Source organism: Podarcis melisellensis, assembly GCF_964234715.1.
Source record: "Podarcis melisellensis genome assembly, chromosome: 10".
In the NCBI taxonomy this organism is placed as follows: domain Eukaryota; kingdom Metazoa; phylum Chordata; class Lepidosauria; order Squamata; family Lacertidae; genus Podarcis; species Podarcis melisellensis.
This window is the reverse complement of record NC_138542.1, coordinates 30566882-30579544: the sequence shown is the minus strand read 5'-3', so window position 1 is coordinate 30579544 and position 12663 is coordinate 30566882. Positions and strand designations below refer to the sequence as shown.

At 42.9% G+C, this 12663-nt stretch overlaps 1 protein-coding gene across 1 annotated transcript in view; it reads left to right on the top strand.

The window, feature by feature from the left end:
- The first annotated feature begins 526 nt into the window (after window positions 1–526).
- Window positions 527–12663, top strand: part of GNS (glucosamine (N-acetyl)-6-sulfatase) — a 33149-nt gene continuing 21012 nt past the window's right edge. Inside the window, exons 1-7 of the mRNA XM_081928055.1 lie at window positions 527–819; window positions 3742–3801; window positions 5572–5778; window positions 6713–6778; window positions 7425–7523; window positions 9335–9502; window positions 11545–11627. Of these exons, the coding sequence (XP_081784181.1) occupies window positions 586–819; window positions 3742–3801; window positions 5572–5778; window positions 6713–6778; window positions 7425–7523; window positions 9335–9502; window positions 11545–11627 (917 nt within the window). The 5' untranslated portion in view covers window positions 527–585. The remainder of the gene's footprint in view (window positions 820–3741; window positions 3802–5571; window positions 5779–6712; window positions 6779–7424; window positions 7524–9334; window positions 9503–11544; window positions 11628–12663) is intronic.

Below are 12663 nucleotides of genomic sequence, written 5' to 3'. Positions count from 1 at the left end.
TCACACAGCTGCCATTTATCTAGCTCTGTATAAAAAAGGTGAAGGGACCCCTGACCATCAGGTCCAGTCGTGGCCGACTCTGGGGTTGCAGCGCTCATCTCACTTTATTGGCCAAGGGAGCCGGCGTACAGCTTCTGGGTCACGTGGCCAGCATGACTAAGCCGCTTCTGGCAAACCAGAGCAGCGCATGATAACGCCATTTACCTTCCCGCCGGAGCGGTATCTATTTATCTGCTTGCTCTGTATACTGTATATATAAAAAGAAGTGTGCATGCACACGAAAGCTCATACCAATAACTAACTTAGTTGGTCTCTTAAGGTGCTACTGAAAGGAATTTTTAAATTTTATTTTATATAAAAAGAGAGACTTTTGCTTCCAGCGTTGCAAGGGGTCCCTTAACAGCTCTGCCATTCTGTGACTCAAGCTCGGCGGCCAAGAGGCGGGAGCGGCAAATGGCCAGTGGGCGGGGCTTGCGGCCTGTCGTCACCGCCGGCGCCGCAGGAGGCCTCTGGGTCACGTGGCCGGGGCTCCTTTCGCTTCCACCGGCCTCTTCTCGGCGTACTTAAAAAAAGGGGGCGGGGAGAATGGAACGGGGAAGCGCGCGCGCCTCCCTCTCTCGTGACAGTCCAGCCCGGCTCGCCTCTCCCCCTCCGCGCTCCAGCTCGGCTGCAAGGATGGCGCGCGCCCCTGCTGCTTCTGCCTGGACTCTCCGTTTCCTGCTTTTGTCGTCGGCCCTCGCTTTGGCCTCCGCCCGGGCGCGGAAGCCCAATGTGGTGCTGATCCTGACCGACGACCAGGACACCTATCTGGGCGGAATGGTAACGCCGCGCCTCCCTTGGGAAGTGGTGGGCGGCGGCGGAGGAGGGGAGGGAGCTGTTTGTGGATTTGGGGCCTGCGCACGCGGAAAAGAGATGGGGAGGAGAGAGAGGGTCTCTGCAATGGGAGAGAAGAGGCCAGAGAGCCGAGACCCGGGAGGGAAATGGCTACGGCCGCCTTTGGAGAAGGAGGAGGCTTGCCCTTCTCCCAACCCTCGACGTAGCGTACGTGCCTGGAGGGGAGCCTGCTTGTCTCCGAGGTGCCAGAGGGGCCGAGGCCCCTTCGCACCCCCCTTAAAATATAACCGGGGGCCGGGCCCCTCCAAAGTTGATGGGCATTGCCATTCAAGTGGGGTGCATGCACTGCATCATGTGATCTGTTGTGCAGGGCGGGGCTTACCTGGGGTCTTACCCCACCCCCAAAAATATTTTTTCAACCTCTTGGTGCCACCCAGTGCCTGATTTACGTATAAGCTAAACAAGCTATAGCTTAGGGCCTCACTCTCTTGGGGAGAGTGGACATATTAGGTCCATAAATTACCATATAGCATATATTCAACACAAAAAACAGCGACAATTCTTTGTTTACAAAGGACAGCTGGACATATAGAGGGCCACATTACCTTCGGTAGCTTAGGGCCTCATCAAACCTAAATCCGGCCCTGGTGCCATCCGATTAGAAGCTAGGCTAAGGCTGTGATCCTGTGCTCCAGGGAACAAATTGAGTCATAGGATTGCATTGGCAAGGCTGGAATGCCCAAGGAGCAGTTGGAATCCACTGGGGTGGAGGGTTAAGTGAGGCGTGAAGGCCAATATAGCTTGGCTTTCTCACGCTTGTAAAGAGAAGAAGTCCCACTATTCTGTAATGGGGAAGTGTGCCGGAAAGGCCCTTGGGTGTGAAGTAGTTCAAAAAAGGGATGTTGCATTTTTTGGCTCCGGAATTGGGGAGAATTGGTTGCGTGCATCTGATACATTGTGCAGGATGGTCGACCTTTGGTTTCTCCTCCCACAAATGCAGAGAAAGAGGGGCATATGGTGGTTTACTAGAAGTTAATGTTGGGTGTGGCAGTGGAAGTACACAACTGGATCATCTCCATTGGAGAATCAACATGTTCAAGTTTTGCCTGCACATTCCTTATGGGCAGGTTGTGTAAAGTGACCTTTCTCTATGCCAATTAAGCTAATGCATTTATCATAGGTTGCATAAGAACACATTGCGAGCCTATTCAGTGAAACAGAATTTTGTACATTTGAGAAATGATCTGGGGTTTGTTTGTTTGTTTCCAATTATGGAAATGTGTTGAACAGGTTACAACAGCGTATCACTGCTGTTGGTTCAGGGGGGGGCATAGCATAACTCAAAATAGAGGTGGGGCCATTTCTGCTTCTCCTCCCCTCAGACAACCTCATACTTGCTGCAGTAAGTTACCTGTGTCCTGCTGGTTGTGATTGATTTCTCTCTCGCAACACTCACAATAATGCTCTTGCTAATCTAATAATAGGGACCATTCCCCAGGTTCAGGAAAAATACACAAGATGGCCGCACCACTGTCTCTACTGCATACTCACTGCACACATACAGCCCACAAACACTTAAATCTCTCACACAGACTCATGTACTTCACGACCACAAACTTCACACAACCACAAACTTCTAAATTTTTGCCTATGTGAATTGCTCTCTTAGAGACAGAGCATACATGAGCACACCCACATTCGGAAAAGGCCCTTCACAGGTGGGCCATTTACAATTAAAAACAAACGAAGCCACACATACACACACACGGGCCACAAACCTGGCAACCACAGGCAATCCCCTCAGAATAAGAGGGAGAGTATCTATGAGCTATGGAATCATGTGCTAGTAGAAGTACCGTATGTTTCACTCTATAAGACGCACCAGACCATAAGACGCACCTACTTTATGGAAGAGGAAAACAAGAAAAAAAATATTCTGAATCCCAGAAGCCAACAGCCCTTCTCCCTCCTCAGGGAAAAGCCCCCAAGAGCTGCACACATGCTCCACGCGACTCTTTAAAGGGAGCGCTGAGCAGAGCCTCCCACCTGCATTCACTCCACAAGACGCACACACATTTCCCCTTACTTTTTAGGAGGGGAAAAGTACATCTTATAGAGCGAAAAATACAGCAATTGCTGGATTCTAGAATGAAGGGGCGGGGGCTTTTTAAAGAACTGATAAGACATTTAAGTTCCTACTCACTTTCCAGCACCCACAAACTTGCTCATCATCTGCTCTCGGAAGGTTGTGGTCTCTCCTTCCTTGGAGGTTTTTAAGCAGAGGTTGGATGGCCATCTGTCATGGTTGCTTTAGCTGAGATTCCTGCATGGACTAGATGACCCTTGGGTCCCTTCTAACTCAACAGTTCTGTGATTCTATGCCCATCTGTGGTGCTTTGTTTTGCTTCGTTTGGGGAAAGAATACTGTTGAGGTTATTTAATTTGTTTGTTTTTATATTTTTTTATGCATTGTTGTAAGTAGCCTTGGATATTTGGACAGAGATGTGTTTAGTAAATAAGGAACAGTATTGCTTATACTGTATTTAGCAATAAGTGCTGGTTTCCCTGTTAAGTTGCAAGCCTGGAAGTTTCCTTTTAGTATAGTAATAAATGAAACACTAACAGCTAGAATCTGTTTTGGTACTCTTAAAGTTGGTATTGGGTGTTAGCAATCATTGAAATTGGTTACTTAAGTAGCAAGTCCAGCATTGAAATTATTTACTTAGGTAACAAGCCCCGTTAAGTAACAAGTGCAGTCCTCTGTGTATTTAGTCAAAGTAAGGCCTCCTGTGTTCGATGGGGCTTATTCCCTTCTTGTGTGTTCAGGTTTGCAAATATAAACACCTCAATCTTCCTGTGGAGTCATATTATAGTTGTAGGTCTTTATACGTCTTTCCTTTCTTTCAGACACCGCTGAAAAAGACCAATGCTCTTATTGCAGAGATGGGGATAACCTTCTCAAATGCAGTAAGTACCGAAACGGGCTGTGCTGTTGAAAATACTGCCATTTTTACAGCTGAGTTTATTGTATCATTCTCACAAGAAAACCTAAAAAGGGAAGAAGAAATGGACCCAAGGGATGAATCAACACATTGTTTATTAAAGGCATAGAGAGACCTGGCAGAACTGTTACCTTGGTGCTCCACTGTTTCTCCATGGTATAGTTACAGATAGGTAGCCGTGTTGGGATCTGAAGAAGTGTGCATGCACACGAAAGCTCATACCAAGAACTAACTTAGTTGGTCTTTAAGGTGCTACTGGAAGGATTTTTTTTGCTTTGTCCATGGTATAGCATTCAGGTGGTGACTTTTGCTGTTTCTTGGATAGCAATTTTAAGTCAACTGGGAGTTGGAGCATCTTTCCTATGAAGAAGAGTCATTCTCAGATGGGGTTACCACCTGAGTGCTACAAAGTACTGAAAATGGCTGGTGATGCCACCATAGTCTTCTCTGGTATTGCTCTATGTTTTCCATCTTTTGTTTTCAGTCAGAGGGACAGCATAATGTTTCCCAGAATCCTGGTTTGTTTTCTAGCTGGAAATGCAACAGCTTGCTCTGTCAGCTCCTAGTTGGGATTCAGCATTGCCATGTTAGGATCTCTGATTTCCATCTGTTTCAAAGTCTACTTGATAATCTTTACTTTAATGATGGACAACCTGTGTCTATATGCTAGAGCCCCCTTCCTGCTGTCAGGAATGGCTGTAGTGATACTTTGACTATAAACAAAGGCTGATATCTGATTTGAGTCTTGGTCAGCTTTAGAATACTTTGTCTCTGCAGCCTGAAGATGTGCACAGGAGTCCTGAAGAGGTCGGGTCAGTTACTTGCATTGTGATCCTTGCGCTGCATGGCTGGTTTAAGGTGGCCAGCCCTAGGGTGGACTGGGTAGAAGAGACTGAATATCTCCCTAGGAGAGGTGTAATGACACTGAGTTTAAAGGAAGAGGTTGTTATGAAGAAGCCCTACCATTCTAGTCAACTACACTTTGAAGCATCACATTCTGGGGCAGTATATTTCAGCGTGCATGGTGGCAACCCAATTCGAAGCTTTTCTGGGTCCCTTTCAGTCTGACTCATAACGTGGTTTCTGGACTAAAACAGCTTTGATCACCCTGGTAGAAAATTTGCCCAGGAGCTCGTTGAAAAGTATCTCCCTTTTGATTTTGCCGGATTCCTCAGTGACCATCAACCATGGTATCCTTTTCAACTGTTAGGCAGGTATGAGATTTGGAAGCACCTTTCCGGGTGCAAAGGGGTGTGTGGATTGCTACTTGACATCTTGATGCATATAGCTTATGCTATATAACATCTACAAGAAACTGCCGTCTTGAATATATCAATGATACGGTAGTCTAACACCCGCTACATGGGGCTGTCTTTGAAAAGCCTTCTCAGTAAGTTGAGGCCAAAGGGCTGATGAAACAATCAACTATTCAAATGATTGCTTTTTATGAGGCTGCTGTATGCTACCTTGGGCAATTTAGAAATTAAGTTGAAGAGGCAGGAAATTTGTTGCTCTTACAGCTAGCCAAGTAACCATTTATTTGCTCCCTGCCGATAAGATACAGATCTTTCTAATTTGCTTGCAGGTTAGTTTCAGGTGAATAGTGTAAAGATTTTAAGGGATTTGCATACTAAACATTTTATAGACAGAAATCTTAAATGTTATTAATTATATTGTAGATATTTCTGACAACATGCAACTTGATTTTCTCCCCGTGTTCTTTTAACTTATTCAGTATGTGCCCAGTGCATTGTGCTGTCCCAGCAGAGCAAGCATCTTGACAGGAAAATATCCACACAACCACCATGTTGTCAATAACACACTGGAGGGAAACTGCAGTAGCCAATCCTGGCAGAAGATTCAGGAACCATTTACCTTTCCTGCCATCCTCAAGTCTATGTGCGGCTACCAGACGTTCTTTGCTGGGAAATACTTGAACGAGGTACAGTTTTGTGTGTACTGTGCATATATATCTTGCATGAATGATCAGTCTTAAAATGCTTCTGCGTGTATCGAAACTTTACTAAAAAAAACCCTCCAAAGTAGCAGTTTGTCTGAAAGGGAGGTTAGGATATGCAGTGAGCAGTAGTTGTTTGTTGAGCATAATAAGCTGACTTTTATTGCATACAGATGTCTCCTCTGAAACACTTGCATTGCAGCTCCCACATGTAAGCACTCTTGGGTGGCTTTTTCACCAGAATTGCCTTTTTCCAAGCAAATGGATCTGCTTTTAGTGGTAAAGCTCTATGATAGCGCTGGTGCCATCTAGCATGGTGTGATCAGGCACAGTTGGTGTATCATGTACAAGGTCTACAAGAGACAGTGTAATAAATTGAAGACACTCTTGCAACTAAACAAAGGCTGGGTTGCTGTGTTAGCCACCTGTGGTGCCACAAGACTTCTTCCCCCCTCTTTACTCCTTGTTTGCCCCCACCAAACTGTCTAGAGCAGTTTTGTCCTGGCATGAAGGAAGAAGAGAGGAAGTCTTGTCGCACAGGCTGAAGTCCTTATACTAATGGGACACAACCCATTTTCTGTATGAGTGAACCTGAAACTGTAAGCAAGCCCTTCCCATACCCTTGTTTAAAACTCAGAATGGTTCCCAGGATAAGATGATTTTGAAACCATACTCAAGTCCTCAGGCAATAGCCATCCATAGGTTAGACCAGCCTTTCTCAACCTTGAGTCCACAGATATTGCTGGACTACAACTCCCATCTTCTCTGACCCCTCATCCTGATAGCTAGGGATGATGGGTGTTGTAGTCCAACAACTTCTGGGGACCCAAGGTTGAGAAAGGCTTCAGATGAAGGCTTTCTGGTTGGGATAATTATAATACTAATGACTTGCTTAATGCTGGATTCTTTTTATTTTCAGTATGGAGCAGAAGATGCAGGAGGAATCGGTCATGTTCCTCCTGGATGGAGTTTTTGGTATGCATTGGTAAGTGTCCGTTAAATATCTACAGTTTGCTTTATATGTTTTACCATCGTATAATATGCCAAGCTCTTAATTCTTGAAACTGAAACGATGGGGGCCCTTCAGAAATAAAAATAATTAACATGGAACCTTGAAGCCTTTAACATTGGCCTTTTATTCCTGCCATCATTCTAGCAGACCATCTGCAGACCTGTACTTCATAATATTAAGGAGTTTAGAAGAAGAAGAAACACTAACCCCGAAACAACAGATCAATCACTGCAGTAGAATTCCCAGAAGAGGAGTCGTAGCATGGTGGCCACTAGTGGGAGTTTAACAGAGAAAGTTCTCAAAACTCAAATGCCATGTTAGCCACAAACTCACCAGGTAGCCTTAGGCATGCCATGATTTTCCCTCTCAGCCCCTTCATGTGCAATATAGGCCTGGTTCTGTTGTATAGAGTTGCAAAGATTAGTCAGAAGGTATGTGAAGCATTTTAAGACCTGCACCATATGATTCTTTATTTATTTATTACCAGTGTGTTAGTTTGGTAAGTCTTAGTGGGATTTAAATTTATCTCATTGTGACTAGGGACAAGTAACATTCTAACAACAAACCCCTTGGATGTCTCCTTTTGAATATATAAAGTGGCTTTTGTTTTCTTCCACAGGAAAAAAATTCTAAGTATTATAATTACACACTTTCAGTAAATGGAAAAGCACGGAGGCATGGTGAGAACTACAGCGTTGATTACCTGACAGATGTACTGGTAAGGATTTCTCAGCAATTAGGTGTTTAGCAAAATGAATTCTTGCTTGTTTCCAAGACTATATCGGGTCGAACTCCTAGTATAATTCTGAAGCAAAGGTAAAATCCTGAGTGTAAATGAACACTGGGTATCCTACAGCGCAAAGCATTTAAATGTACCTTAAATGTACTTTCTAGAAAGGCACCAAAACTGCCCAGCTATAACACAGATAGGTGTTTTTTTTCATTGATAACCATGAGGTAATAGAAAATTTTATGTATATTTTTACAAAATAAAAAATTGTAAGCCTTGTGAGGATTAATTGTCATTCAGTTATTTTGGTCGACCATTTTGAACCCAGGACAAGTCCTCAAACTAGTTATGCCGCAGGAACCAGTTTGTTAATAGCTATCAGGATGACAGTTGGAAAAAGCAAGAGAAGGTTAAAATGCAGAGCTGTGATAATAAGATTAAATTATAATGAGATTAAAGGTCACAGTTAAATGGGATGACCAACCTGAGTTACAAAGATGATTTTATTTTTAGCAGTGCTCAAAAACATGTACACTAAATGTTTTTACAATACCAAACCCTTTGTGTTTCATGCTACGGTCTTTGGGATTGGGGTGTGGCTCCGTTGCAGAGCACATTTCACATAGGAAAGATCCCATATTTAATATTCAGCATCTCCATGTAGTTGCTGGGAGAGATCCCCGTCTGAAATCCCGGAGGGCTGCTGCCAGTGATTTGTTGTTGTTTAGTCATTTTGTCGTGTCCGACTCTTTGTGACCCCGTGGACCAGAGCACGCCAGGCACTCCTGTCTTCCACTGCCTCCCACAATTTGGTCAAACTCATGTTGGTAGCTTCAAGAACACTGTCCAGCCATCTTGTCCTCTGTCGTCCCCTTCTCCTTGTGCCCTCCATCTTTCCCAGCATCAGGGTCTTTTCCAGGGAGTCTTCTCTTCTCATGAGGTGGCCAAAGTATTGGGAGTCTCAGCTTCAGGATCTGTCCTTCCAGTGAGCACTCAGGGCTGATTTCCTTCAGAATGGAGAGGTTTGATCTTCTTGCAGTCTATGGGACTCTCAAGAGTCTCCTCCAGCACCATAATTCAAAAGCATCAATTATTCGGCGATCAGCCTTCTTTATGGTGCAGCTCTCACTTCCATACTTCACTACTGCCAGTGATAGAATCATAGAATTGTAGAGTTGAAAGGGATTTAAAGGCTCATTTAGTCTAGTCCCCTGCAATGCAGGACTGCAGAGCAGGCAATGCAGTCCAACATGGACCAATGGTCTGACCATTGGTATAAGGCAACTTCCTAAAATAATAGCAATGCATTGTTGGACAAGAATGGCTGCCCATAGTGGGATAGCATAAGTTTGAAGCAATGGTGTTTTATCAGATTTTCCTCCTTTTTGTGTCTGGACACTAGCATGGCATCACATGTTAGACCTAAAGAACTCTGGTACTTACTTGGATAAAATAAGAAATAAATATGCCCTGCCTCTCACATAGAATTTAACTTCTGCTCAAAGGAAAATACAAAAGAAAGGAACAGTTGAAATACATGTAACTCTTCCAGTGCAACAGGGATTTGTAATTTTGGAGACTCTTGAGAGAATCTGTATCTGATTACTTGGACAGCATTAAAAAGAATTAGCTTTATATGGGGCTATCTGTTTAGCCCATTTTAGTGTTGGCTAAGTTCTAAAATCTTCCTGGATGTTTTAACTGTGTATTGACAAATGTATTTTTTTCTGACTGACGGTCGAATAAAAGGTTGATGATGATGAATTAGCTTTAAGTTCATAATTTTTTATTTTTTTCAGGCCAACATGTCCTTGGATTTTCTGGAATATAAATCCAACTTCGAGCCATTCTTCATGATGATAGCAACTCCTGCACCCCACTCACCTTGGATAGCTGCTCCTCAGTACAAGAAAAGCTTTCAGAATGTCAGTGCTCCGAGAAACAGTAATTTCAATATCCATGGAAAGGTATGGATTATCTACTACAAATGTGTTAATTAGTGATTACTAGATATAATGAATTAATCTTCATTTGAGCTTTTAAAACAGCTGATCGCCATGGGAATCTGTCATGAGAACCTGCCGTGTGATCAAGGCATCAAAGTATGCAGGAAGTTGCGGGTCTACAGGGGGTGGACTTGATTTCTCTACGAAATACAGAAATTTCTGGCGAGTGTGATGGGAGTGTTTAGGCTAAGTCAGCTCCTCTGCCGTTCATAATTTAGTTTCCTGTTTGTATCCTTCAATATGTGCAGCTCTTATATTGCCTCTAAATGTGTGAATTGTACTCTTGTGATTAGTTGTCTGTTCTTTGGAAACGAGCTTAGTTGTTGTTGTTTTATCAAGTGTCTTTAGGGTTGACACTATTTAAAATCAATAGGTCCTTTTCAGTCTTCTGACTCAAGATGAAAGTATTCAAGCATCCCCTATTTGCCTTTCTAACTTATAATGAAACTCTGCCTGAATAGTTGTCATTTCTGATGCAGCTTCAGAGAGTGCTTTAGTGACCAATCAGCCTACACAGAGAGAGAAAGAGAAAGAGAGAGGAAATTTGGGCATCTAGATCTTCAGAATCTGAGCTTGTTGCATCTGTGGCTTGAAGATTGCTAAGTAGTGGTCTCAGGAATTTATATCAATAAAATGGTGCCTAGGAGTACTGTGTTCACAGTGGTGAATGTATAGTCAGCACTGATCTAACGCAGCTAAGATTCTACTCCCACTTATGTTACATTACTCATCAAAGTGCCTTAAAACTATTTGTCCTTCAGTTGCTGTTGCTGCATAGGCTCCTATCTTGAACAGGCTGTGTTCTACTGTATAGCAAAATGCATTGGAAAGTGGTTAGGCAAGCAATGACGCACAGTTCTTTTCAAAAAGTAGTCATTCACGTTATCAACCCAGATTAGACTGGAGCTATTTGTGCTGTTTCTGAACAAAGGTGAAGGCCATGCAGCTCTCAGCCTCATTGGATGAGACTTATGAAGGAGATTTCATCAGCGCTTACTGTTGTCTGTTTTTCTACTTCTCCAGTTCAAGGTCCTGTTTTTTTTTTTAAGTCTGAACAATCTCTCAAACGTTCTTGTTCCTCCTTGTGGCCCAAGAACATCTTGTGTTCTGGCAGTATGCTTTCATTAAAGCAAAACCTTGTTAGATTCCATTTTAAGAGAAGCTTGCGTACATAGCAATAGGAAACTGACTGCAGAGTCCATGAATAGAGTCATCTGTTAATGGAACAGGATAAGAGGCTATGTTTGACAACTTCCCCCTCTCCCTGCTGCCCCAGCGCACCTTGAAAATTGGCTCCAGAAAATTGGTGAACCCTCCAGAACAGGGTGAAAGGTGGTATCTGAATGCATGAGGAAGGATGAATTGACAAAAATCACTTTCCTTTCTCTTCTGTTAGCAGACCTATCCAATCGATCAAAATTCTTTCTATGAGCACAAAGGCACCAATTGGATTATATCCCGTATCATTTTGGAAAATTGTGCTGCTAACGTTATATTGGTTTCTAACAAAATTATTACGAAATAATTAACCAGTGAGCTTGATCAAATGCCAAATATGACAGCATCTCTATATATAGGACAAAAGTTCCCTGAAATTAATTTATGACACCAAGAAAGCTAAAGGGAAATAGTTCCAACTGTTAAGACTACAATCCTATATCCACTTATCGATGAGTAAGCGCCATTGAACTCAATGGGATTTACTAAAGAGTAGACATGGATAGGATTGCACATGTTATCTGAACTGGAATAGTTTGGGTTTTTTGTGTCTGTCGTTCCAAATCCCAGTGGCTTGAGGTGGGTAAAATGTTGATCACAAACTGAAAATTATGTCGGTTAAACCCAACCTTAGTCCATCTTATCAAAAGGCAATCAAGATAAAACAATATCATTGTTGGCTTTTAAACTGAATCTTAGTTTGTTCCCTTTTTTATATGCTTTAAATTGTTCTTAGGCATGAGGCCTAAATCTAAAGTAACAAATGTTGATAATATGTTTTATAGGACAAGCATTGGCTCATCAGGCAAGCAAAGACGCCAATGACTAATTCATCAATACAATTTCTAGATGACGCTTTTAGGAAAAGGTAGGAAACGTATACTTTTTTTTAATGGGATTTCTTGCAAAACTGAAATGGAGCACAAACATATATCTATAGTTAGCTTTGAAAATCTACACAGTATATCCTTTCTTTGGGTTATGAAATAAACTGCAGTTGGTCGAAGAAAGTTTGGTTACACGAATGTCACATCTGCCTCTCCACCTTTTCCTCACCAAAGATTCCTTTAAACAGCTGGTGTCTTTACATACCTTCTGTACCAGAGAACAGCTGTTGCTTTTAAGTAGCTGCTGAAAGGGATAAGCAGAAGTGACTGGTGACCATTGAAGGTGGCGAAGCAGAGAGAGAGATAGCTTAAAGACATGGAACAAAGGAACATGCAAACCTGGCTAATCTCACCTGACGCTGAAATATGCTCTCATGTTGCACTGGCATGCACTCAGCCCTTCTCTCTTGCTGCTGGCATGCACTCACATACACTCGACTCTTACTGTCTCCTCTCTCTCTCTCTCTCTCTCTCTCTCTCTCTCTCTCTCGTATATTTCTCAAACACATGTGATCAAAGGGAGGGAGGAAGAAAGACAGCCTGGGAAGGAAGAAATTGTTTCTAATGTTTGATGTTTTATTATGGTTTTTATATGTGCTGGAAGCTGCCCTGAGTGGCTGGGGAAACCCAGCCAGATGGGTGGAGTAGGAGTATTATTATTATTATTTATTATGCTTTGCGATAAAGAAAACCCCTATCTCATTGCTTAGCACAGTAATCAGAGGCTCTGATCTGGTGGAACGCTCTGTCACAAGAGACTAGGGCCCTGCAGGACTTGACATCTTTCCGCAGGGCCTGCAAGACAGAGCTGTTCCACCAGGCCTTTGGTCAGGGCGCAGCCTGACTCCCTCCTTTGGCAATCTTCACAGCCCAATGGTTGCCATTAATTTGATTTGAATTAATTTTATAATGAAATGATTTTAGAATGTTGTATTATTTTATTGTCGTTAGCCACCCTAAGCCCAGCTCCGGCTGGGGAGGGCGGGATATAAATAAAAAATTATTATTATTATTATT